The following is a 15,603-nucleotide window of genomic DNA, read 5'->3' as shown; positions in this document are numbered from 1 at the left end:
GCTCCTCTCTCTCCAGTCTTTTCCAGCCAACTCCTCCTTTGCTCTACCCTGGCCTGAGAATCTTTGACCAGCACCAACGAGAAAGCCAGACACAGGTCAAATAAGAGGTATGGAACACATTTGATATCGTATTTCTTTTTCCAGCTGTCTGAAGTCCTATTAGTGCTATTTACTTATCAGGACCTTCCCCCCTTCCCATACCACCTCTTTCTCTCTCTATAATTAGGTTGGCTTAAGGTTTATCTGTGCCTTTTTTCAAAACCAGACTTCCTTAACAGCAGTAGCTGTCAATCACAAAGGCCTGATTGAAAAAAAGCCTTTTAGGATTCACATTCTTGTACAAGCACGAATCAAGTACATTCAAGCCAGTGGGTATAAAAGCCTGTAATTAAATGTTAAAATGATTCCCCTTACCATAAGTGAACCATTTTCATCTGGCAACTGGTTTCCCTCAGACAGACTGCTAATCCATTTGCCTTCTTGTGGGCTGTTTTCATCTCCTTCTTTGCCATATAATAAGCCATAATGGGTTGAAGACTTGACTGTATCCTGGTGGTACGCTTCATTTGGATCACTGCGGTTGCATCCATGAAGCGGTGCGGCAGAATCCAAACAACTTCTTTCCCCTTGGATCGTGCAACTTTCTGCAGCATGAAGCTCTTTGGGGTGCAATTTATTTAGAGGGCATTTTGACACCTTTTTCGCACCAATTACATTGTCTTTGCCTCTTCCTTTGGTCACTTTCTCCCTTACCTTTGCAAATTTTTGTGAGTTTTTCCGAGAGGAGCTTCTCTCCATGTTTGGTTTCTCTGTGACTGAAGAGGAACTGCTCATACCACAAGAAGAGGGTTCCATCCCCAAAAGCTCATTTCCCATGCTTCGTGATCCGTCGACAGAAGAATTTTCATTCGATTGACCGTTGCTATTGTTTTCCTCTTCGATTCTGGGATAATCATTTTCAATCGCCATGGAAGCCACAGGCTGCTCGTACTTTTCTTTGTCTTTCGTGGTGGGAGCTTTACTTTGCTGTTGCCCAACAGTCAGGGTCATTCCTGTTGGTAAGAGTGATGGATTGCATGCAGCGAGGCCGCTCCTGACAGCTACTTCTTTGGATTTTGACTGATGACCACAGAAGCCAATGGTGGCATCCATAGGCATGGTGTTATCTGACACTTGACACAGGCGAGGCATTTCGCCGAGGAAGTAAGCACACCCGTCACAATCGTAACCCAGCATTAACTCATCTTCATCATCGCTTTCCAGCAGAAACTTCAGCTCCCTTTCCCACTCTTGACACAACTCCTCTGTCGTCACGTTGGAACATCTGAGGTCTTCCAGGCTATCATTGTCAGATGCGTCATCCGCTGTAGTAAAGGTTCTGCCTGGAAGAATCTCAAAATCATTGTCGGCATTTTTATAGGAATCCTCTAGACCACAGGTCTGACTTTCTAGAGGTGCGGCTATATGACTCAGGGACAGTGCCTCCTTTCTCAGAACTTCACTGAGGCAAATCTCTTCATGTGTCTTGGCATATTCGGTTGTCTGACAAACAGCTAAGTCTTCAGCATTAAGGGAACAGCTGTTTGTATGATCATCGATTTGACTTGCTGGTTTGGAATCCACTTGTGAGCTGTTGACTGTATGCACCTCTCTCTCAGCACAGTCCCTAGACATTTCTCTCTCAGTACACTCCCTAGACATTTCAAGGCTTTCATAAATGCAGAGATCAGATGTATTCTGGGTTGTGTCCAAAAAGCTACCATTATTTGCCTCTGGACTGAGTGCATTTTTGGCACATATATCGTCTCCCATATAATGAATATTTTTGTGCTGATTTTCCATTGGAGGGCAAATTTCACACTCCACTGGGTGGGAAAATGTGGTTTGCTTGGAGGGCAAACCATTGAATTCTGGTGCTGGAGGTTCTGATGATCCTAAAGGTAAAAAACACTCACGGGGTGAATCATTTTTTTCTACTAAATCTTCTGTATTCTCTATAGCCTGATTAGAACTTTCCCAATGACGCGCAGTAATGTCATTTGCTCTGCTAGTTCTTACATTGTTTTTGGGATTGTCGTGTACTGTTTTACACACTTCAGATTCTGCACCAGATGTCACTTTAAGAAAAGCTGAAGACTGAACTCTTCCAAAACAATTACTGGCTACAATTCGATAAACACCAGCTTGTTCCTCTGCGCACCTGTGAGTTTTAAAAAAAGATATATTTATATTAAACACTGACAAGCAAAGCAATGAATGAATGTAAAAAAAAAAATCAATGGCATATTTTAAAATCTACAGGTGAAATTTCCCACAAAGAAAGGAGTCCCTGAGCTCAAATTGACAAAACTTTAGTCAATACAACATATGTACATACATGCCATCAAGTTGTAACCCACTTAGGGCAACCCTACTGAAGGGTTTTCAAGGCAAGTGAGAAGCAGAGGTTGTTTATCATTCCCTTCCTCTGCAGAGCCTTCCTTGGTAGTCTTTCATCCAAAATACCCAACCTGCTTGTGTGCATGTGCCTCTCTCTGAGTAAAGTGCTGTACAGCCACTTCTGATTTATGGCAGTCTATACCAGTTTGGTGTAGTGGTTAAGTGTGTGGCCTCTTTTCTGGGAGAACTGGGTTTGATTCCCCACTCCTCCACTTGCAGCTGCTGGGATGGCCTTGGGTCAGCCATAGCTCTCGCAGAGCTGTCCTTGAAAGGGCAGCTTCTAGGAGAGCTCTCTCAGCCCCACCCACCTCACAGGATGTTTGTTGTGGGGGAGGAAGGTAAAGGAGAGTGTAAGCTGCTTTGAGACTCTGAGATTCAGAGTGAAGGATGGGATATAAATTCAATATCTTTTTCTTCTTCTTATGGATTAATGTCTCCAATGCGTCCTATCATTAACAGCCTTGCTCAGATCCTCCTGAGAACTGTGGCTTCCTTGATTGAGTCAATCCATCTCAGGTTGGGTCATTCTCTTCCTGCTGCCCTCAACTTCTCCTAGCATTATTGTTTTTTCTTGTCTTCTCATAAAGCGACCAATGTACAATAGCCTCAGTCATTTTAACTTCTTGGAAGAATTCAGGCTTGATTTGATCTAGAATCCACTTATTTGTCTTTTTAGTAGTCTACGGCAGGGCTTTTTTAATAGCAGGAACTCCTTTGCATATTAGGCCACGCCCCACCTGATGTAGCCAATCCTCCTGGAGATTACAGTAGGCCCTGTACTGAGAGTCCTATAAGCTCTTGGAGGATTGGCTACATCCAGGGGTGTGTGGCCCAATATGCAAAGGAGTTCCTGCTACAAAAAGAAGCCCTGGTCTACAGTATTTGTAAAACTCTCTTCCAATACCACGAATGAATCAACCTTCTTCCTGCCAGGTTTATTCATTGTCCAGCTTTCACATCCATAGATAATAATGAGGAATACCATGGCATGAATTATCTTGATCTTGGTCACTAGCAAGGCTTTTTTTGAGCAGTTCCAGCTGGCTTGGTGTCAGGGGTGTGTGGCCTAATATCCAAATGAGTTCCTGATAGGCTTTTTCTACAAAAAGCCCTGTCCACTAGCATCATGTCCTTACATTTGAAACTCTTTTTTCAGCTCATTCATTACTTTTTAACCCTCATTCATGGCCTTCTCAGTCTCAGTGTTGTTCCAATTTCTTGGTTGCAGTTTCCCTTCTCGGTTACGTAGTTTCTGAGATTTGACCAGATCAGGCTATACAATATGCTGCCTTCCTTCCTACTTAACACAACAGAATACCATAATTACCAGATTTCTGGGATTGCATGAATGCTGTTTGCAAAGGGGTTTTCAGCATGAAAATCAACCCAAAACATAGGGAACAAGTAAACAGACAAATTAGAGCGGTATTCTTAAGAATGTGTTAGCTCGGGACTGCTTACGCAAAATTCTGCTGTACCCACGTTACCAGCGTGATCCTAAGTGTGTTATTTGCTATCTTTTCACATGATCAACTAGGGCTTTTTTTTTGAGCAGGAACACACAGGAATGCAGTTCTGGCTGGCTTGGTGTCAGGGGTATGGCCTAATATGCAGATAAGTTCCTGCTCAGCTTTTTCTACAGAAGAAGCCCTGCAATCAACTATATTATCTTCCTTTTGCTGATCTTCAGCTATCTAGTCTTCACATCATTATCTAGGCATCAATATTTGCATACAACATTACATGTGCAGCCAAGATCATATGCTTTGGCCCTCACTAGTAGACCTCCTGATGGCACCTGAGTTTTGGCCACTGTGTGCCACAGGGTGTTGGACTAGATGGGCCATTGGCCTGATCCAATATGGCTTCTCTTATGTTCTTATAACAAAGATCATGCAGGCTCTTTTAGAGAGCATGATATGAAGTGCTGGTGATGATAAAAACATTTTTCACTTTCAGAAGCAGCAAACCTCTGAATCCCAGTGGCAAGAGGCAACATCAGGGGAAGGTCTTGGCCTCTATGTCCTGTTGTTGGCCCTCCAGAGGAACTGGTTGGTCACTGTGTAAGGCAGGATGCTGCACTAGTTGGACCACTGGTCTGATCCAGCAGAGCTCTTCTGATGCTCTTATGGAGGCCTCAGCCTCTCTGCCCTGTTGTTGGTTCTTCAGAGGAACTGGTTGGTCACTGTGTCAGACAGGATGCTGCACTAGACGGCCACTGGTCTGATCCAGCAGGGCTCTTCTGATGTTCTTATGGAGGTCTCAGCCTCTATGCCCTGTTGCTGGCCCTCCAGAGGAACTGGTTGGGCACTGTGTGAGACAGGAGGCTGGACTAGATGGACCACTGGTCTGATCCAGCAGGGCTCTTCTGATGTTCTTATGGAGGTCTCAGCCTCTATGCCCTGTTGTTGGTCCTCCATAGGAACTGGTTGGCCACTGTGTAAGGCAGGATGCTGGACTAGTTGGACCACTGGTCTGATCCAGCAGAGCTCTTCTGATGCTCTTATGGAGGCCTCAGCCTCTCTGCCCTGTTGTTGGCTCTTCAGAGGAACTGGTTGGTCACTGTGTGAGACAGGATGCTAGACTAGACGGACCACTGGTCTGATCCAGTAGGGCTCTTCTGATGTTCTTATGGAGGTCTCAGCCTCTATGCCCTGTTGTTGGCCCTCCAGAGGAACTGGTTGGCCACTGTGTGAGACAGGAGGCTGGACTAGATGGACCACTGGTCTGATCCAGCAGGGCTCTTCTGATGTTCTTATGGAGGTCTCAGCCTCTATGCCCTGTTGTTGGTCCTCCAGAGGAACTGGTTGGCCACTGTGTGAGGCAGGATGCTGGACTAGGTGGACCACTGGTCTGATCCAGCAGGGCTCTTCTTATGTTCTTATGGAGGCCTCAGCCTCTGTTACACCATTCTATTAGCTTCAATGGATTTAAGACCAAACTATGTTTGGGGAAAATTGTTTTCACATTGTTGTGCTCCCTGTGGAATATTCTGTACATCTGGGCCAGCAAAAACAGTGAAGTAACTATCTCCAGCATGAAAAAACAGCTGGGGGGAGGCAGGAACCCTTCCTTCCCCCTATGGTATTCCAAGCTGCGTTGAGCACTTCCTTTCTTTTTAAAAGGCCATGATCTGCAGCTGCTGTGTGACTATGAGGAACCCAAGCTGAGTCTGGGGAACCAGGACCTGATTCATTCAAAACCCACCAATATACAAAGAAAAACATGGAAAACAAATTGCTACTGAGTAATAAAGTTCTCTAGAATTTTACTAACAAATATGGAAATTGCAGGTAGTAAGTTCAACAAGTAAGTTCACCTTGCAGGCAGTAAGTTCAACAGGTAAGGGATCCAAATCCATCAATAGCAAATATATAAACAAATGTCCTGAATGGGGTGTAGAGTCTATAATGTAATAGGATAGACACAATCTCACTCCCAACGGACTTCTTTAGTATAGACAAGAAGAAAAAAAATATCCAAGCCCTACAATTGTTTCGAGGTATTCTCCCCTTTCTCAAGAGCCTGGAGTCTTATTCGCAAAATCAGGGGTGGAATTCTAGCAGGAGCTCCTTTGCATATTAGGTCACACACCCCTGATGCAGCCAATCCTCCAAGAGCTTACAAGGCTCCAAGGCTCCTCCAAGAGCTTACAAGGAGAGCCAGTTTGGTGTAGTGGTTAAGTGTGCAGACTCTTATCTGGGAGAACCGGGTTTGATTCCCCACTCCTCCACTTGTACCTGCTAGCATGGCCTTGGGTCAGCCATAGCTCTGGCAGAGGTTGTCCTTGAAAGGGCAGCTGCTGTGAGAGCCCTCTCCAGCCCCACCCACCTCACAGGGTGTCTGTTGTGGGGGAGGAAGGTAAAGGAGATTGTGAGCCGCTCTGAGACTCTTTGGAGTGGAGGGCGGGATATAAATCCAATATCTTCTTCTTCTCTTGAAGGATTGGCTACATCAGGGGTGTGTGACCTAATATGCAAAGGAGCTCCTGCTAGAATTCCACCCCTGCGCATAATAGCAACTGAATGCATCAATTTCAAAGCAGAACAGCGAGCCTTCAGACATTCAACAATGCTTCTGCAAAAGCTTCTTCATAGGAAACCTATGAACTTACTACCTGCAATTTGCATATCTATTAGTAAAATTCCAGAGAACTTTATTACTCATTAGTAATTTGCATATCTATTAGTAAAATTCCAGAGAACTCTGTTACTCATTAGTAATTTGTTTTCCATGGTTTTCTTTGTATGCTGGTGTCTAACATACTGTGGAGCTCTTTTTGGATTTTCCCTTGTCATTCAAAACCCAAATGAGTAGTTTGGCCCTTGGCCCCTGCTTAGAATGGCACTGCTAGCCACTACCATGCCCCAGTGTCCACAGTGTCACAGCCTGCAAAACCTCTTCTGCTTGGAAGCGTTCAAAAAACCCAACAAGTGGTGAGGAACAGGCTGTGTGTTACAAAGCAGCAGGGGCTGTCTCATAGAAAAACAGGTGGCGGAGCTCGTTAGCGTAACTCATCAGCATATGCCACCAGCCCCCAGTCAAAAGCAACCTGATGCAAGAAAGGAGAGCCCTGGGCGAGCAAGGCTTGCTTGGGCTGGCTAGAGATTCAACCAGCCCAAGCAGGCCTTGCTCTCCTGGGCCACCAACCCCCAATCAAAAGGCCAGCAAGCCACCCGCTGCCCAAAATCACATAAGAAGTGGAGAAAGGGTGGTGCGGGCTTCTCCAGGGGTTAATGAGGGCTGCTTGGGCCATGGCAAAACCACTGGTGGCTGGCTGGCTGCCCGCTCTCCTAATCCAGGGATTGTTATGCAGCTGCACCTACAATTCAATAGACAAGGTAGGTGGGGGGGAAGAGGGGGAACCCTCAGAAAGGTTCAGGAGATGCGCTCCTGTGAGCTCCAGCTGAATCTAAGGCCAGCAAAGCAGACGATGAAAGCTTACCCAAACAGATGTAAAGTATGAACTGAGTTATCGTCTGTTATTTCATAGCTGGAAAAGTCTTCCAGTTCTTTTATATCTCGTCCATTCCTACACCAGGTGATCTTGGGTTTGGGATTGCCTAGAAGCACACAAGGAAGAAAATGATTCTTATACAGTAGTGTTTCTGAAAAACAAGGCACTGGCATGCCAAAGAGCCTCAAGCAATATCTTCTGTTTTAGAAATGACACAGGTCGAAATGGCACAGGTGGCACCCAGAAGAAATTAGGGTTTCCAGTTTCCAGGTGGGGCCTGGAAATCTCCCACTATTACAACAGATCTCCAGGCAATGGAGGTTCGTTCCCCTGGACAAGATGGCTCTGCTGGAGCATGGACTCTATGGCATTGTATCCTGCTGAGGCCCCTCCACTCCCCAAACCCCACCCTCCAGAGGCTCCACCCCCAAAATGTGGCCTATAATGCAAAGGAGCTCCTCCTAGAATTCTACCCCTGGGGGCATGGCTCCTCATTTTTAGAGTGTCTTTAATCCTTTGCCTCCAAAAGGCTGGGATCCAATAGTAAGAAATGTATCCTCCCAGTCAGGTTAGTTTCAGGGCAGAGCTGCAAGGAACAAAGTCCTTGAGGCTGGTTCTGGGTTGTGGGGAACCCTTGGCAGACAGTCCCAACAGGTCTGCTTCTGCTCACCCCCAGGCCCTTTCATGCCTCCCTTTCCATTCATCCACCTCTGGGTGTTTCCACCTGACTGTGATTCCATCCCCTTCCTGCGAGCCCTCCCACCACCTGTGATCACAGCCTCCTGCACCACATGCATGGCCGTTCTCCAAAAGCACTGGCTGCTCTGTGCAGCTGCTGTGGCCACCCAGGAGACATGCCACTGTGCAACATCTGCATGCGCTGCCCCATCGACACTAGGAAGCTGAGTGCCCGGGTGATGGAGTGCTTGCAAGCAAATGGGTAGGGGAAAGCAGATGGACAAGCAGCTGGGAAGGTTAACAGGCTGGAGGGGGGTTGGTGACAGTGGGCCCTGCTAGAAACTCCGGGCTGCTGCCCCAACTCAATGTATGTTGCCACTGGCTCTGCCACCACAGAAATCTTGTGGGTGTTCCATGCTTCTCAGACATTCACGGGCCCAGGACTTCTTTTTGTAGCAGGAAATTCTTTGCATATTAGGCCTCACCCCCTGATGTAGCCAATCCTCCAAGAGCTTACAGGGCTCTTAGTACAGGGCCTACTGCAAGTTCTTGGAGGACTGGCTACATCAGGGGGTGTGGTCTAATATGCAAAGGATTTTCTGCTACAGAAAAAGCCCTGCATGGGCCTGATTTCGACTGGGAACTACAGCATGCAAGGAGAGGGGGTCTACGTTTCTCCTCTGTGCCACCATTGTCTTGGAATGTACTCATGGCAGCCCCGCAGCCAGGATTTGAAGAATTGGGGGGCCCTGATTTTTTTCAGGGGGCACATAGTGGCCCCAACCTCCATGGCCTTCTCTCCTACCACCAATGAGGAGGAAAGCTGCCAGCTCATGGCCATACAGCCTCCCCCCTCCCCACAGCTGTCCCAAGGTGATCCCTTTCCACCCCTCTTCCAGCAGCTCTGGTGGGGAGCCACTCAGAGGTTTAGGTACCTGCGCTTACCTGTAGCATGATCCAGCTAGGCAAGACAAGGGGGGTGGGGTGGAAGGCACCACCAAGTCTCAACTGACTTCTGGGGCTACAAGACCTCCAATTTGGATTTCTTCCTGTTGGAGGGTGAGCCGAGGCTGCCCAAGCGCAGCTCCCACCCTTGCTCGGGTGGCCAGCGAGACCAGGCCAGAAAACCCCTGCAGGCGAACATCACCTCTCCACTGATCTGCAGCCGGGACCTCCACTTGTGTGCGCCAGCCTACCCTACACTACCCTGTCTGCAATGGAGCCATCCACCCCCTACCCACTTGAGGGCCAGAACGGCCTCCTCTTGCAGGCGCCCTCTAGCCCAACGTCAGCCCAACATGGATCTTAACTTTCAGGACTGGGCACTGAAAGTGCCCTGTTGTTTCTGCTTGCTGTGGGGTCATAGATTTCTTCCAGGCCCTAAGCAAGCAGAAGCAAGGCAGAGCTTAACTTTCAGTCCTGGGCGCTGAAAGTGCCCTGTTGTTTCTGCTTGCTGAGGGGTCAGAGAATTCTTCTGGCCCCTACGCAAACAGAAGCAACTGTGTATGATCACGTCCCCTAAGCAAGCAGAAGCAACACTACACAGCTTCACAGAGCCACGCTGCAAGTTTAAAAGGAGTAAATACTCTCTTTATTAGAGAAGTACGCTTTGGATAGGAAAGAGTAGAGGCAGGATAGATGACTAACTTTCTAGCTAAGGATGGAAGCAGATGGCAAGAGGACGATCTGCCTCATGGCGCCAAGAGCAGACAGCATGCTGTCCCTCCTGGTGTGTGCAAGGAGAAGGGTGTTAGCATTGTATGAGAGAGGGCAGAAAGAAGGAAGTTCCGTAAGAATACAATCTACACTTCAAAAGGACAGAGGCAGAAGAATAGACATGTAGGAAGCAGGGCTTTTTTGAGCTGGAATGCACAGGAACACAGTTCCAGCTGGCTTTGTGTCAGGGGGTGTGGCCTAATATGCAAATAAGTTCCCGCTGGGCTTTTTCAACAAGAAAAACCCTGTGTGAAACAATAGTGACATGGGGGTGGTGGCCTAATATGCAAATGAGTAGAAAGGGTCAGTGTGACTATCTAGCCCAGGGGTGTCAAACATGTGACCCAGGTTTCCCACCACCACCACATTATTGTTGCAAAGGGTGGGAGAGATGAGAATATGAGAAGCTGGCATGAAGAAAAAGGAAGAGAACAATTCAAAAGGCCGGGGCGGCTGTGAAGGAGGGATGGCCTGTGACCCACTTTCAAAGGCTTTGCGACTCGCTTTTGGTCCCATCCCACAGGTTGAGAAACACCACCTTACTGGACTAGGTCCAACAACCCAATGGTGTTGAAAAGCACTGTCACAGCTGGTTTATGGTGACCCCATAGAGTTGTTCAGAGGGGGTTTGCCATTACCTAACTATGCACCCCCACTTTGGTATTCCTTGGAGGTCTCCTGTCCAAATACCAGCCAGGGCTGGCCCTACTTAGCTTTCAAGATCTGATGAGATTGGGCTGGCCCGGCTATCCAGGTCAAGGCAATCTACTTGGGGTTCAGATTTATCTTCCCTAAGCAATTTGGGATATGGCTAAACTTATGATGGCTTCCTTTAACATACAGATCCCGCCCCCCCCCCCAAAAAAAACTAACACATTGATCTGAACGTCAGATGGTAGCACTTACCAGTTATCTTGCAAGTGAATGTCACATCTCCATTTTCTGGCACAGATTTCGAAGACAATCTGGACAGGAAGTAAGGAGAACTCTTCTCAGTGGATGAGTCTGAGGTCAACATCATTCAGTGCCACACCGATCTGAAAAAAGGGGAGAAAATCCCAAAGTTTTAAGAAGCCCTGTGTCTTTCTTTGGAGCACCTTTTTTCAGGCAATTTTTTTGTTTTCTGTGGAAAGCCAGGACTTTTTTTGAGCAGGAACACACAGGAACACAGTTCCGGCTGGCTTGGCATCAGGGGGTGTGGCCCAATATGCAAAATAATTCCTGACAGTGTTCTCTCTAAGCTGAGTTAGTGTGAGTTAGCTCACAGTTTTTGGCCTCCACCTGACAAATTCTTGTCTTAGCTCATATGAAAGTTATCTCTCTCACACAGAGAGAGAGAGAAGTCAAAATAAACAGTTTTCTCCATTGGTTGAGGCTCCTCCCTTGGGAAGGGGGGAGGGAGAGCTTGCTTTGTAAGGCTCTCTCAATCACACAGCGGAGCTACTGAGTGAAGCCTTTTTTCCTTCTACTGGCTGAGGCTCCTCCCCCTCCTGGTCCCCCGGGGAAGGAAGGAAAGAGCCAGAGCTTCCTTTGCCCAGTTCCCTGGATCCCATGGGAGTAATATAAAGATAGCACCTTTAAGACCAACGAGTGCTAATGTTTTAAGTATGCTTTATTTTTTTTAAAAAAAAATCTTTAACTGTGTTTGTCTCTGCCCTTTATAATTTTTATATCTCTACTACCTAATATTAAATAGGTACACACATGGCCTGGACTGACAAGGTCTCATTTATGTCAGATCTGACCCTCATAACAAATGAGTTTGACACCCTTGACATTGACAAAAGGCATCTGGGACAGAAGCTGTAATAAGAAGGGAAACGGAGTAGGATTGAGTAAAAAAAAAAGCTGGCTGTCTAACCTGGTATTTTGCAATTACGAATTTTAATATTAACGGTTGCAAAAAAAAAGGGGGTTGCTCAGGGATTAGAGGACAACTGCAGCAGCAATTTTTAAAGAAGTTTCTCCTCTTTGTGTTCAGGTACTGATTAGTCCGTTTTACTGGAGAGACTTATAATAACAGCTATTATGCAAATGAGCAGCTACACTGCCAACAATCCCCCCCCATTATTTTTAGCCAATGATCATTCTTTTTAAATAATTTAACGTTTGCTCCTAGACCAGAATGAACAAACAGGTAAATTAAATACATACCTATAATTATTCTGCTTTGCGTGAAGTAACATTTACAGTTGATTGCAAGAGATTAGGTTTTCCCCTCTCCCTTTTTGCAGCAAACAAAAGATAATCAAAACTATTACTTGCATTTCAAAACGCCGTTCTTTTCTCCAGAGAAACATTCTGAGCTGCTATCCTATGCTCGCTTTCCTAACAATAAATGCCACTAGACAACAGAGAGCCTTTTGAAATATCCCATAACTTCTTCAATATCTGAGGGGAGGGTAGAGGTGAAATGAAGAGCATTTTAAAAATTACAGCTGCCTACAGGCACATGACCCCACAATGGAGTGGCTTTTCTTCTTCTCCCCACAACAGACACCCTGTGAGGTAGGTGGGGCTTAGTGAGCTCTGAGAGAGTTGTGACTAACCCAAGGTCACCCAGCCGGCTTCAGGTAAAAGAGGAGCGGGGGAATCAAACTCCGCTCTCCAGATTAGATCTGCTGCTCTTAACCACTACACCATGCTGTAGGAGAAAGAGAGAAGAATGATCTCAGAGATGTGCTCAGGCAAAGAGGCAGGTTGTAGCATTGTGGCTCTTCTCCTTTGTAATGTGTTGTAACCCTGAGGTGTGTGAAGATTAGACAACTAGACCTTCAGGTACCATACCAGGAGCTGTCAACTGAAGAAAAAAAACATCTGTGCAAGGAAGCGGTGACTGGGCTGGTACTGTCAAGACCCCGTGGGTCCTCTAGGTATAATGTCCCCGTGCCCCCAGAGGGCATCACACAGACACACGCACAGTAGTAGCATGTAAGTTCTGTGGTGCTGGAGAAGACTTTTGAGAGTACCTTGGATGGCAAGGAGATCAAATCAGTCCATCCTAAAGGAGAAAGTCCAAAAAAGGGCAACTAGAATGATTAAAGGGCTGGAGCACTTTCCCTATGAAGAAAGGTTGAAACGCTTGGGACTCTTTAGCTTGGAGAAACGTCGACTGCGGGGTGACATGATAGAGGTTTACAAGATAATGCATGGGATGGAGAAAGTAGAGAAATAAGTACTTTTCTCCCTTTCTTACAATACAAGAACTCGTGGGCATTCGATGAAATTGCTGAGCAGACAGGTTAAAACGGATAAAAGGAAGTACTTCTTCACCCAAAGGGTGATTAACATGTGGAATTCACTGCCACAGGAGGTGGTGGCGGCCACAAGTATAGCCACCTTCACGAGGGGTTTAGATAAAAATATGGAACACAGGTCCATCAGTGGCTATTAGCCACAGTGTGTGTGTATATATAAAATTTTTTGCCACTGTGTGACACAGAGTGTTGGACTGGATGGGCCATTGGCCTGATCCAACATGGCTTCTCTTATGTTCTTAAATCAACCCTGACTGTTCCCTGGAAGGTCAGATACTGAAACAGAAGCTCGAATACTTTGGCCACTAAATGAGAAAGGAGTATTCACCGCAGAAGACCGTGATGCTGGGAAAGATGGAAGGAAAAAGATTAAGGGGACAGCAAAGGATGAGATGGTTAGACAATGTTATCGATGCAACAAACATGAATTTGCACGAACTTAGGAGGATAGTGGAAGACAGAAGGGCCTGGTGTGATGTGGTCCATGGGGTCACGAAGAGTTGAACTTGACTGTGCAACTGAACAACAACAGCAAGAGCATGTAAGTGGGCAAACAAGAAACGGGCAGTTTGAGATAGGCCTTGATGGAGAGAAAGAGACAGCAATCCTTTAGTCAGCTGAAAATGAATGACATTATTATGGTGCAGGGAGCACAGACAATACTACATATTCTCATGTGATCTTTTCGCCAAAGGAAATGCAGGCCAAGGACCAAAACTCATAGAGGCAATGAAAATGAGGAGCAGCAAACCATTTCCATCTGCAGAGCCATTATTTCAGCAGATGGAATTCTTTTGAAGTAAGCGCTTTGCATTCTGCAGCCTTGATCATTATCTTAATCTTCAACAATACCATCCCACACAATACATTTGTTAATTGGCTTCCAGTGAAAGGGCAAAGAGTTTCTTTCTTTCAAAGCACGCTGGAGGTGTGCTGGGCCTACCAGCACTTCAGGGTCAGCTGGTAACTGATGCAGAAGACCTTTGTCTGAGACCCTGGAGAATCACCACCAGCCTGAATAGACAATACCCATTCAATGCACAGCAGCCAAGAAGGTCTGAGCACCTGCTCCGGCTGCAATGCCACTGAGGATGTTCTCCGCAGCTGAGAACGAAACGTCTGGAAGGAAAACTTTCTCCAGTAGAACACGGCACTTGATCCCGAAAGACTCTACAAACCCTAATACTGACTTTGATGATCGAGGGATGCAGTACAAGGCATGTTCTCAGTTTAACCCAGCCTTAAGTATCTGGGAAAGACTGAAGGTAAAAGAAGAAAGGGACGGCAAAGGATGAGATGGTCAGACAGCGTTATCGATGCAATGAACATGAATTTGGCCTAATATGGAAATGAGATCCTGCTGGGCTTTTTCCTCAAAAAAAGCCTTGTGTGAAACAATGGTGACATCAGGGGTGTGGCCTAATATGCAAATGAGTTCTGCTGGGCTTTTTCTGCAAAAAAAGCCCTGGAACCCAGTATTTAAGAGATTCCGTAGAAGGCAGCTCCTTGTGTTTGTGTGTGTGGTTATCGCACCAACTGTGACATTCTGCTGGTGTCTGAAGACCCTGATGAAGACCCTACTGAATATGCAACAGACACCGTCATCGCCAGATCTGCCATAACAGAGGTGGGAGGTACACAAAACTCTGAGTGGCATAAGAATAAACAAAGAACAGTACGTGGCAAGGTTGATCTGATGTGAAGATCTGGGCATACTCCCGACAAAACACAGCCAATGGCTCATGTTGTAGGGCTGTTGCAATCACAGCGGGAGGGTGAAATTGTGATGCAAAAAGATGCAAGATGAAAGCTTACAAAAGGATATCTAAATTATGCATTAAGTCTTATAAGGAATGAAAAGACGGCATGTGCAGTAAAGAAAGAAATTCCTGGGAGAGAAGGAAACCGAGAGGTAGATTGTACAAATCAGATGAGATTGTATTCCTCTGGAGAAATTAAACAGGAACATGCAGAATTAGGATGTCTTAAAAAGGCAAAATACATGTGATGTTACATGCAAATACTGTTTAAGGAAACTGCAAAAGATTTTTGAAAAATGAAAAACAGCTGCCGGAGGCTGCAATTTTGAACAGAAGGGGAAGAGAGGGAAGACAGTAGGTGCTTAACTTCTTCCATACCATCACTGTCCTCGTCCAAAATGGGCCCAAAAGTTACTCCCCACCCCGCCCCCCGTGGTGTTCCAGATTAACAATTATCCTTGCATATACATGGTTGATTTTACTTATGTGAAATTAGTTGTATTCATTTCTGGTTTTATTTTTCCATCCCAGAACAGGAGACTGGGGGTGCCATCACACCAACAGTGGGATGTCACTTCCGGGGGAGGAGGATTGGAAGAGTGTTAAATACCGGGTTCGATGCATAGATGTTCAAAACAGGAATAAGCTTTGAGAACTACATACTAACACAAAATGGCAGCACCATAGCCCCTTATATACGTGCACAAGAACCACCCCCCAGATCCCCATACCAAATCACGGCAGTCAAGCTTTGCACCATAACTGCTCATTGATTCCCAATTAAGAGGTATCCCAG

General features: G+C 46.2%; 1 protein-coding gene across 1 annotated transcript; it reads right to left on the bottom strand.

The window, feature by feature from the left end:
- Window positions 1–360: 360 nt before the first annotated feature.
- Window positions 361–10,821, bottom strand: ALPK2 (alpha kinase 2). Its single transcript, XM_060236601.1, has 3 exons — window positions 10,697–10,821; window positions 7,385–7,502; window positions 361–2,200 (listed from the first exon to the last, which is right to left on the bottom strand). The coding sequence occupies exons 1-3, from the start codon at window positions 10,809–10,811 to the stop codon at window positions 361–363; spliced, it is 2,073 nt and encodes a 690-aa protein (XP_060092584.1). The 5' UTR covers window positions 10,812–10,821.
- Window positions 10,822–15,603: the final 4,782 nt, after the last annotated feature.

The sequence above is a fragment of the Heteronotia binoei genome, chromosome 4 (assembly GCF_032191835.1).
Source record: "Heteronotia binoei isolate CCM8104 ecotype False Entrance Well chromosome 4, APGP_CSIRO_Hbin_v1, whole genome shotgun sequence".
Taxonomy (NCBI): Eukaryota; Metazoa; Chordata; class Lepidosauria; order Squamata; family Gekkonidae; genus Heteronotia; species Heteronotia binoei.
The sequence above is the reverse complement of the archived record's forward strand: the minus strand, read 5'-3'. Positions and strand labels throughout refer to the sequence as shown.

Bases quoted from the DNA above. Each gene is read 5' to 3' on its own strand.
- ALPK2 (XM_060236601.1), bottom strand. From the start codon at position 10,811: ATGATGTTGACCTCAGACTCATCCACTGAGAAGAGTTCTCCTTACTTC. The intron at 7,503-10,696 runs GTAAGTGCTACC...GTGTGCTTCTAG, and splicing joins ATTCACTTGCAAGATAACTG to GCAATCCCAAACCCAAGATC. The intron at 2,201-7,384 runs GTAAGCTTTCAT...TAAAACTCACAG, and splicing joins CATACTTTACATCTGTTTGG to GTGCGCAGAGGAACAAGCTG.